The sequence below is a fragment of the Nannobrachium achirus genome, assembly GCF_963921795.1.
Source record: "Nannobrachium achirus genome assembly, chromosome: 12".
NCBI lineage: Eukaryota > Metazoa > Chordata > Actinopteri > Myctophiformes > Myctophidae > Nannobrachium > Nannobrachium achirus.
This window is the reverse complement of record NC_137832.1, coordinates 1,702,892-1,714,529: the sequence shown is the minus strand read 5'-3', so window position 1 is coordinate 1,714,529 and position 11,638 is coordinate 1,702,892. Positions and strand designations below refer to the sequence as shown.

At 44.8% G+C, this 11,638-nt stretch overlaps 1 protein-coding gene across 1 annotated transcript in view; it reads right to left on the bottom strand.

The window, feature by feature from the left end:
- Positions 1-11,638, bottom strand: part of LOC308294966 (actin filament-associated protein 1-like 2) — a 35,283-nt gene that overhangs the window by 2,501 nt on the left and 21,144 nt on the right. The window contains exons 6-17 of the mRNA XM_080737902.1: positions 11,339-11,407; positions 10,757-10,935; positions 9,106-9,291; positions 8,141-8,332; positions 7,518-7,607; positions 7,128-7,191; positions 4,105-4,343; positions 3,795-3,910; positions 2,986-3,103; positions 1,666-1,735; positions 1,267-1,415; positions 801-911 (exon numbers count right to left, since the gene is read on the bottom strand). Coding sequence (XP_080594028.1) covers positions 801-911; positions 1,267-1,415; positions 1,666-1,735; positions 2,986-3,103; positions 3,795-3,910; positions 4,105-4,343; positions 7,128-7,191; positions 7,518-7,607; positions 8,141-8,332; positions 9,106-9,291; positions 10,757-10,935; positions 11,339-11,407 — 1,583 coding nt within the window. The remainder of the gene's footprint in view (positions 1-800; positions 912-1,266; positions 1,416-1,665; positions 1,736-2,985; positions 3,104-3,794; positions 3,911-4,104; positions 4,344-7,127; positions 7,192-7,517; positions 7,608-8,140; positions 8,333-9,105; positions 9,292-10,756; positions 10,936-11,338; positions 11,408-11,638) is intronic.

Sequence of the window (11,638 nt, the reverse complement as noted above, 5' to 3'; positions counted from 1 at the left end):
TAACATTAAAGATAGCTGAGCACATCTCTCTTTCAATTGCTTCACAGTGCTATTTATGACTTTGCCACATTCAACACAAATGGCTTTTTACAGAAAATAAACTTGATTTTGATAGTTGAAATTGATAGTTAAGGAAAACAAAATAAAATCAAACAATCTACTTAAAATAGATTACCCAGACTGTTTAGCTACCAAATGGCTAATGATGCAGTTGTTAAGTAGAGCTACAGTACGTCTCTTCATTTGCATTAGGCCTACTATAACATTTTTGGTATGCTAATAAGTTGGGCAGAGGCAGAGCCACTGTTAAAAAAAAAAGAGAGCGAAAAAAAACGGCGAAAATCGGCGATTTCTATGGCCGTTTTCAAGATGTTTTGGCCATTATCTCTGGAACGCAAGGTCCAATCTGCTCAGTTTAAAGCTTGTTGGATGCGCAACTTTGAGGACATTAAAAAATGGTGCCGCGGGCCGGAGGTGGCCCGCGGGCCGGAGTTTGAGTATCACTGGTCTAGAGGATAATATGTTGGGCCATACTGGCCCCTGGTTGGTAACTCATGACTTGTGAGCCAAACATTTGAATAACTAAACGGAGCCATTTTGCTTTACAATGGCAGATCCATCTGCCATCTGGATCATACAATGGCAGTACAATGGCAGATCCATCTGCCATCTGGATCATACCAGCATGATCCTTTTCAATTAGGAGATTTTACCAGAGGAGGCAACAGTGTCATGAGGAGCCTACAATATACATTTCCTAACATTATTTAGTTTAAGGTACTGTATAGGCATGTTCCTACCTTCTTCCTAGTCAGGACCTTTCCATGGTCGATAAGCAGAGAGGATGGAACTCTCCTCAGAGAGGTTTTAGCTGAAGCTGTTCTACGAAGAAGAGGGTTCAGGAAACCAGCCTGAAACACACACGCACACACACACACACACACACACACACACACACACACACACACACACACCACACACACACACACACACATGCACGCACGCACGCACGCACGCACGCACACATTACTATGAAAAACCTGCAGCTCATGTGCGTCAGTCAGTCAGTCACGCCTCATGTCACGCTCCATATATGGTGTGACTCGCATCACGGCAACCACACTTGCAACTTAATTCTGTCCTTGTACCTGTGCTTTCTCTAATGATAAAGAGACATAGAGTTAGAACAGTAACCTGTGCTCTCTCTAAAGATAGAGAGACATAGCTAACCTGTGCTCTCTCTAATGATAGAGAGACATAGCTAACCTGTGCTCTCTCGCTGCAGAAGGCCATGCTCTGTCTGAAGGAGGTGCGTTTGTTTTGCTTCCCGACAGACGCCAGGTTGACCTCTGACCCCGCTCTGAGCTGCCCCGCCCCCCTGGTGCCGCCGGCCAGCTCCAACTTCTGGACCACTCCTGTACACACACACACACACACACACACACACACACACACACACACACACACACACACACACACACACACACATTGTGTTATACTGTATACTTTCATGATATTGAATGTTTTTGATGACATTTTATATGCTGATGAATTGAATACCAAGGACCCCAAAGGAAACAAGATCACAAGGACTGTGTAGGTGCGATCCTTTTTGTGATGACTGACAGTGTTGCTATGGTAACATCATTATGGGATGTGACTCACTGTGAGTGGAGAACACTGTGTTGCTATAGGTGACGGAGTCTGCTTGAACTCCATCTTGATTGGTCTGGAACTGATGACAGGAAGAGGAAGAGGACATGTAGGGAAGATAAATGTAAAAGGGAAAGAGGAGGGGGAGAGAACTTAAAACAGGCCTATAAATATAGAATATTATTGTGGGCTTGTCTGAAAGACGAGATCAGTATGTTATACCAAAACTTTATAGACCAAGTTCATTATCCTAAAAAAATGACTGACAGTACAAAGGCAGGGCCTTTAGCCAATGAGGGACTAGTGACCCCACACTGTTTCATAGGAACAGTATCTCTAGTTATAAATGATGGGACAATCCAAAGGGCAGAACCATTAGATTACCCGCCTGCCTGCCTGCCTATAACCAATATTAACTCTTTTACCGCTTTGAACGTTAACGCTCGTCCCAATTCTGACGGCGGCGCGTTGCCAATACGAACTGCCGTTCTTTTACCTTGTTTGATCACTGTAAGCTCATGAGAGGTCGCGCGGGTGTGTACAGTAAAAAAAACATCTCCCGTAATGCTGCTTTCAAATCTCCACCACACGTAAACATCAATGATGTCCAATTCACTTCCTGGCTGTTCTCTGTGGACCTGATCTAGATTATGTATTTCTATGCTCTGAAAAATGGAAAGTTGGGAGGGCCATCCATTCATTGCATAAGGCAGCCCCCTGCCTTCAGTTTGGCTACAGTACAGATATATGTGTCCACTGAACGATTATGTCTGGAAATCATCTATAGATAATTTTCTATAACATCGCAAAGGTAGGCTACTTTTTGTTGGCACCAGCACAAATAAATAAATAATAAATATGGCAGTAAAACTGGGAATAACCTTTTCTTCTTTTTGAAAAGATGTCAAAATGACCTGAGATCAGAGAGATGCTTTTCTCTGTTTGTGTGTGTTGGCTCCCTCGTTTGGCTGATTGAGAAAATGTGTGTTCATTCTAGTGGATGGACACTTTTTTAATCATTCAGCTCTATCTCTAGATCTGGAACCATTTGTCCGATTGACAAAATTATTTTTGCCACTGAATCACAACGACTGTGTCTGTTTCTGTGGGAAAAAAATACATAAAATATATATATATATATATATATATATTTTTCATTTCACAGTAAAGAAAAACATACAAAATCTGGGCACATCTAAGTTGGAGCCATTTTGGCTTCTGGCAAGTTATTAATATAGGATAGGAAAGCTTGGATCATTGTATCAAACGCCCTGTTGGCTCAGGTCAGGTCAACGGAACGTACCATGTGTTCACCCCTTGAGCGGAACGTACCATGTGCTCCAGAATGGAGGAGTTGGAGTAGATGGGTTGAGGCTGGACCGTACCACTCAGCTGGAAGGGGTCGTCCATGTAGTTGTTGTTGGTGGGGAAGCGCCGGGTCTTCAGCCCACTGAGGACCAGAGTTTTATTAGTTTGAATTATTATGTATTATTTTTATCTTCATGTCATTCATTCTAGGGCTGGGATCCGGAAAACCATAACCTGACTTTCACCAGATGGTGGCAGCATTGCGTATATAACGCTCTGCTTTTACCATCTGGGCTTGCTCGGCCAGAGTTGATAACACTCGTAAAGTCCCGGGCCAGACCAATCAGCGGCAGCTATGGGCGGGCTCTGAGCGGCTCTGAGCCAATAGAGTCTGATTGCAGACCACGTGGAAACCCAGGAGGCGGATTCTGGGTGCAACGTCATGCATGAGGCCAATATGAGTGGTTGGAGTTGGCACTCCCAGACTGTGATAGAAACGGCCATATCCAATCACCTGCTACAGAAATTCAAAAAATGGCCCGCCCCTTACATCGAGTCTGCCCGAGAGAGCCCAGATGTAAGGCAGAGCGTTACGCACTGCTGCAACAATCTGGCGAAAGTCAGGTTAGGAAAACCAGGGAAACCAGATCCAACATGGAGGAACCAGCTGGAACGGGTTCCAGAACCAACCTGAGCTCTCCTGTGTGTGTGTGTGTGTGTGTGTGTGTGTGTGTGCGTGCGCGCGCTGTGTGTGTGTGTGTGTGTGTGTGTGTGTGTGTGTGTGTGTGTGTGTGTGTGTGTGTGTGTGTGTGTGTGTGTGTGTGTGTGACAACCTGAGCTCTCCTGAGGTCTCCAGTGTGTTGTCGTTGTCGTCGTCATGGTGATGATGATTGACAGCTCCGTCCTGCAGCAGCTGAAGCCATCGATCCTTGTCGTCCTGGCAACCAGCCTGAAGGAAGCAAGGAAGGAAGCAAGAAAGGAAGGAAGGAAGGAGGGAAGGAAGGAAGGATTTAAGATTCTAACAAGACATCAATCCAACAATTCTATCTATCTGACCCCTCATTGGCTGTCCTTTAGCCAATAGTGAAAAAAGTCAGAAAGTGGCGACTATAGTTGCAGTGTCTGTAAAACCCGGCTCCGTACCTCCAGAACGGCCACGGTGTCTCCATGCTGGAGCAGTGTGATCCGGTAGGACGTCTGGGTGTCCGCCCCTGGTCTTACTTCACACCCTCTCAGATGGAGCGTGTACTGGGGAGTCCGCTCCTCGCTCCGCTCCGCGTCTTCCTCAGGCTCCTCCCCCTCCCCGAACATCTTCAGAAGCCCCGCCTCCACCTGACACAGGAGGCTCTGCCATTGGCAGTTCATCAGCACGTTCAGGAGGCCTGTCAGCCAATCAGGTTAGAGGGCAGAGGTCATTAGGCGAGATGACTCTATAATAATTATTATGATTTCAAGTGTGGTTGCACTGACGCGGCGTGAGTCTCAAGGAATCCACTGGGAAATGACTTCCATATATTTCAATGGAAATGACAATACTATTTATTGCGACCGTCAGGGAGCAGTTTACTATGAAAACCTCCACCGGCCGTCCGTCCGTCACACGTCACACGTCACACCTTTGCCCAGTATGACATCACACCACATGTGTACACAAACCTTTGTGTACGTTGCTGTGGCAACAGTCTGTTGTTGCTGGTCTGTTAGTGTACGTTAGCAACCACCTTAGCAACCATGGTTTTACCCTAGCAACCAACTGTTTACCCTAGCAACCAACTGTTTACCATAGCAACCATGTTTTTTTACCCTAGCAACCAACTGTTTACCATAGCAACCAGATACGCAGAGCAGGGATCTCCATATATGGGCATAAACAGGTGACATCACACTGATGTCAGATACTCAGAGCAGGGATTTCTCCATAATATATGGGCATAAAAGGGATTCTGTTAGGGATCTCCATATATGGGCATAAAAGGGATTCTGTTAGGGATCTCCATATATGGGCATACAAGGGATTCTGTTAGGGATCTCCATATATGAGCATAAAAGGGATTCTGTTAGGGATCTCCATATATGGGCATAAAAGGGATTCTGTTAGGGATCTCCATATATGGGCATAAAAGGGATTCTGTTAGGGATCTCCATATATGGGCATAAAAGGGATTCTGTTAGGGATCTCCATATATGGGCATAAAAGGGATTCTGTTAGCTGTTAGTGATCTCCATATATGGGCATAAAAGGGATGCTGTTAGGGATCTCCATATATGCGCATAAAAGGGATTCTGTTAGGGATCTCCATATATGGGCATGAAAGGGATTCTGTTAGGGATCTCCATATATGGGCATAAAAGGGATTGTATCCCAGATGATGCCCTGTTAGGAGATCCACACTAACAGAATCCATATATGGTCCTACCGACAGCTGCTATAAGCCAACCCTGGCGATAAGGTCTGAGTCGAAGAAATGCTTCTTTCCTGGCAAGAATTGCCCCTTTATACTGTAGGGCTCGTTTGTGTATTGTATGACATCACGCCACATCATCGGCTGAGGACTGTGTGATGTCATCATATCTCCATATGGAGACATAAGTTGCTCATGCCCAAATATGGGCTGGTGAGGTCAGACTTAGTGTGATGCGTAGGTTATCTCCATATATGGAGATTCAACTTCAATGAGTAACCATGGCAAACTGTCAACTGCCCGTATGTCTTGATAATTGGTAAAACAAACTTTTGGCCTATTTGTGGAGATAAGCGACCAACGGTCGCCTATCTCCCGATTAGGGAGTCTTACTGGTATTATATACTGTGATGTCATGTGAAGCATTCTGCTTCTACAGGCCGACAGCTTGGAATAAACTCCCACTACACCTTAGACAGGCAGCCTCTGTGGAGAGCTTTAAAGCACAGCTCAAAACCTATTTCTTCACTCTTGCTTTTAACTGATTTTTAAATCCCTGTGCTGCTATTCATGTCCGCACTGTTCTGAAAATGTTTTGTTTTTATTGTCCTTATTGATGTTTTAAATGTTGTTTTATGTTTTTACTTTTCTTTTCTGCTCTGTAAAGAACTTGAGCTGCATGTCATGTCATGAAAGGTGCTGTACAAATAATATTATTAACAGTGTGTGAAGCATGACTAAAAGCTTCACTTTTTCATTTGTGCAAAAGTTGACAAAAAGCAGCTTCACTTTGATGGCAAAATATTCTGGGGCCGAATACAATACAGCAACCACACTAACTAAAACGGTGAAATTCTGGGAAATTGCAAGTGTGGTTGCACTGAAGCAAGGCGGGAAGAATCCACTGGGAAATGAATTCTGTCTAGGGTTAGGTTTAGGCATAGTGGTTAACATTCACCTGCGTTGAACAAATGCTATGTCGCAATATCGACACGCCCCCCCCCCCCCCCCCCCCCCAAAGAAGGTCCATTGAACTCAAACTAAACAGGTTTATCTTAAGCCCCTTTTCTACTGCAGTTTTAGCACCACACCACACCACACTACACCACACCACACCGCACCACATAAAAATATCTACATTTTCCATTACAAAAAAGTACCCTTATCGGTAAGAAACAAATTGACCCTTTTAACTGTGATTATAATACAATATAAATTTGTATTACAACTATCCTAATTATAATGCACTGTAATGGATTATAACTGTGATTATAATACATTATACAGTATTAATGTATTACTATGATAATTAAAATACACTATAATAGATTATAATAGTGGTTATAACACAATAGAATCTATTATCATGTATTACAACTATATCCTGGTGGTCTAAATGAAAAGTCAGTGAGTGATCAGTCATTATGAAGTGTTTGGCCCTGTTTGGCCTAGCTCAGACCTACTCTAGAGTGGATACTTTTTAGTACCTTGTTTAGTACCACTTTCACACCACTCTACCCAGGTCCTTGTAGTGGAAAACCTGGCACAAGTGGGCGGTGTGGTGTGGAGTGGTGTGGAGTTGGGCCAGTGGAAAATGGGCTTTAGCTAGCATAACAGTTCTCTGTCCTAGAGCAATATAGTGTGTCGCCTATGGCTACCACACTAATAATAATACTTACACCTATAAATACTGTACATCCATACTCATGTAGTCTACTAGGTCATATTTAATCTTTACAGTAATAAAACGATATGATAAATTACCTTTGTCCTTGTTGTTCTGACAGATGGAAGCTGAAGACTCTTCACACAGTAGCACTGCACTGGACTGGACAAGAATTATTGTTATTGTTATTAATGTGTTTGTTTGTTTGTTTGTGTGTGCATGCGTGTGTGTGTGTGTGTGTGTGTGTGTGTGTGTGTGTGTGTGTGTGTGTGTGTGTGTGTGTGTGTGTGTGTGTGTGTGCATGTGTGTGTGCGTGCACGCTTGTGTGTGTGTGTGTGTGTGTGTGTGTGTGTGTGTGTGTGTGTGTGTGTGTGTGTGTGTGCGTGCATGCGTGCGCACGCTTGTGTGTGTGTGTGTGTGTGTGTGTGTGTGTGTGTGTGTGTGTGTGTGTGTGTGTGTGTGTGTGTGCGTGCGCGTGCGTGCATTACCCTGCAGGACAGTGGAAGGTCAGAGATGAACATGGAAGACGTTCTGTCAGTGACATCATAGGAAGTTGAACCACTCACTTCCTCTATCGCCTGGACGGACACACACACACACACACACACACACACACAAACACACACATACGCACGCACGCACGCACGCACGCACGCACGCACGCACGCACGCACGCACGCACGCACGCACAAACGCACGCACGCACACACACACACACACACACACACACACACACACACACACACACACACACACACACACACACACACACACACACTCACACTTTCAGTAATTGCATTGACTTAAACCACTTAAATCCTATGTCAGAATCATCTTTACTGTCACATCACAGTGGGTGAAATACATTTAGTTTATTCAGGAAGAGAAAAAAGAAAAAGTTGGAGAGCATGGAGAAAGGAACTCAAACGTAAACAGAACCATGTTGTTTAGCAGACTGAGTGGGGAAGTTCACCTCCAACCGGGAGGCAAACCCCGGCCCCCGTGTGTGTGTGTGTGTGTGTGTGTGTGTGTGTGTGTGTGTGTGTGTGTGTGTGTGTGTGACTGTGTGAGATTCCTTGATCATGTTAGCCTTGTTTAGCCGTTAGCTCACCTGTCTCCACTCCAGAGCGTGTGATTGGTCGCTGAAACCCAGCGTCAGCGAATCAGAGCCCACCACCACCTTCAGCTCCACCTCCACCTCCCGGCCTTTGCCCCGCCCCCTCCCCCCCGAGCGGACCGCCACCCGACCCCCCCGCAGGTCCAGCTCCAACTGAGGGTGGAGGTCCTTGGCACACTTATAGCACTGTGGAGAAGAAAGGGTTAAATGTGTTTAACACACTTATAGCACTGTGGAGAAGAAAGGGTTAAATGTATTTAACACACTTATAGCACTGTGGACAGGAAAGGGTTAAATGTGTTTAACACACTTATAGCACTGTGGAGAAGAAAGGGTTAAAGGTATTTAACACACTTATAGCACTGTGGAGAAGAAAGGGTTAAAGGTATTTAACACACTTATAGCACTGTGGAGAAGAAAGGGTTAAATGTATTTAACACACTTATAGCACTGTGGACAGGAAAGGGTTACATGTATGAATTAAACGTGTGAATTGGAACGATACAAACACCGTGGAAAGTAACAGCAAAGGTGATAAAACACTGCACCCTCCCCTGGACGATGATGCGTTCCACCAGAGGCCAATGAACTAACTTTTCTGAGCCTAATTATTATTATTATTATTATTATTGTGTTCGTTTTTTTGTAATTGAGAGAGGGAGATAAAGGTCCCCATGCCGTGCCCTACAGACATACAGTATGCCCAAGGATTTGAAGGACAACTGTTTTGAATCGCTAGTATTGTTTACAATCAAGAGAAACCAAGGATTACGTATTTCAAGAGTGAGAGATCACAATAAATATCCTAAGCATTCTTCCTCCACACTGGGAGAAAAACATCATCTGAAAGTGTGATGGACCAGCAGAGTGTGTATAGCTATATAAACACACTCACCAGCAGAGTGTGTATATAGTGTGTTTACAGCAGAGTGTGTGTATAGTGTGTTTATGTTTCTCACCAGCAGAGTGTGTTTCCTGATGATGCACAGCTGTTTGGTCCAGTTCAGCCACAGCTTCCTCTTCCTCCACAGGTAGCCACAGAGGCGGGACTCCCCACTGTGGGAGGGGCGTATGCAGGGCTGCGAGCCGCTCCATTGGACCATGTCCCCGCTGGGGGCGGGACGTAGTGTGGTGGAATTCAAGATCTGTCAACAACATGGAAATAAAGAGTGGTTGTGCTTTAATACATGATTTTACAACAGGTAGTTCCGATGAAGAAATCTGATTGGTTGAAATAGCTATATACCTGTGATTATAATATATTCAGCATTATGGAACAGGTCTCATCAATCAAAGAAATAAGCTGTGCTAGTTTTCATGTGGACTTCAGGGACATAGTAGCTAAATGTGGCATTCAAAATGTACACATTTCTATTGAATATCTTATTTACAATTAACACATCGGGTGCCCAGAATTATTCAACGTTTAATTTGCTGGTGCCCATGGCAACCTGCCATTTTACCTACCTTCGAAGTACTGGCGAGAAAAGTAATCCGAGTAAATGTAATCCAAGTATGTCCTGTTTATTTCGCGAAAATCTTTTCTTTCAGTCAGGACCGTTTTTTATCAATTCTAAGCCACAGTGTTTGTGTTACGGCCGGTAGAAGAGGCTGCCGTTTTGAGAAAAAAAAGAAAAAAGGAAGAGAATCCGGAGAAAACAGCATTTTTGTGCAGCCGCTAAACAGGAAGTCAACGAGGCAGACAGCACGTCCGGAGGACGTAATTTTGCGCTGCATGTTGGGAAATGGAGTTTGTTTCATCACCGTGGTAGCCAAGTGCAGTAGCTACAGTACAGTATAGTTTACTGTACAACGCGTCGAACGCGTCGTGGGCACACGTAAACATCAAAGAGATTGGCGCGTGGGCACCACGTGGGCGTCCGATGTGTTAAATTAAGTTGACGTGTTTTTTCGAAGGTCAACGGTTGTATAATCGCAATATTATACTCGAGGGTGTGCTTTATGTCAATGGGTTATCACTTCTGCACAGGCGCGATGATATTGATGATAAAGCACATCCCCATGGTGTAAATATTGCTTCAGTGAACAGGTGAGACATAGGAGTACCACAGGCCTGTGGAACAGTGATTCTGCCCCCAGCACAGGGAATCAGACCATAGATAACTTAGCGTGATTTTAGAGCAAAATGCGTAGGAGCAGTGTCCAAAAATGTGTTTGAAAAAATCTGCCTGATGGTGGCGCTATATGGGAGAGATCCATGTTGATGACATGAGTGTAGACATACTGTGTAGCGATTTGCGTGATTTTAGGGCAACATTTGTAGGAGCAGTGTCCAAAAATGTGTTTTGCAAGAATCGGCCTCATGGTGGCGCTAGAACAGGGGCATGTGAGTGGGTGGAGGTTGTGGTTTGGCAGCCAAGGAGTGAGTGTGCAAAATTTGGTAGGGCAAAAGTGTGACGTGTCACAGACTGACGGACTGACAGCCGGTGGAGGTTTTGATAGTAACTGTGACCTGACGGTCGCAATCATGTAATCTGTAATGTATCATACGGCACAGAGGTGATATCATTGGATTGAACACATAATCTACTGTTAATGACGCCACACATAATCAATCATGATAATATAATATGATATGTTGGTCAGTACGCAGGGCTGCGAGCCGCTCCATTGGACGTAGCGGGCGCTGTCCGTCACGGCTGGCTCCTCCTCTTGGTGCTCTGGCTCCTGCCCTTCCACCCGTCCTTCCTCCACCTTGTCCTTGTCATCTTCATCATCGTCATCATCACCGTAGGACTCGTAGTGACTGCTGTCGCTGCCTGTCTTCTCTGTAACCATGGTAACACACAGAACAATGAAGAAGTAGCCAGCACACAAGGAATACACTTTTCAGAGGACGGACATTTCAACCTGTTGGTCCTCCTCAGCGTTGAAAACAAGGAAAAGCCATTGTGTGCTGGCTACTTCTTCATTGTTTCATGATATTATTGAGCCCGAGCTGCGTACTGTACATTTTTTATTTAATCTGGAGTGTTGCAGTCACCTCTCACACAACGCACACATTGTATAGCGTACAACTATCTCGGATAGCCTCCATTAGCCTACAACTATCCTGCCTCCTCAAAACCTCTGAAACCCTCTGTGTGTGTGTGTGTGTGTGTGTGTGTGTGTGTGTGTGTGTGTGTGTGTGTGTGTGTGTGTGTGTGTGTGTGTGTGTGTGTGTGTGTGTACCAGTGATGGGTGTGTCGGGTATGAATGGTTCTGCTTCCTCGTAGGTATCTTCATCACGGTCACCTCTCTCTAACATACACACGGAGAAAAGACAGGAATGCCCACAATCGTCACATCTGGTTTAGTCGCCAGGGGGGAAAACAAATTATTCTGCCATCATAGCCCCTTTTCGACTGCAGCTTTAGCACCACACTACACCACACTACACCACACCACACCACACCACATAAAACTATCTACATTTTCCATTACAAAAAAGTACCCCATCGGTAAGAAACACATTGACCCTTTTAACTGTGA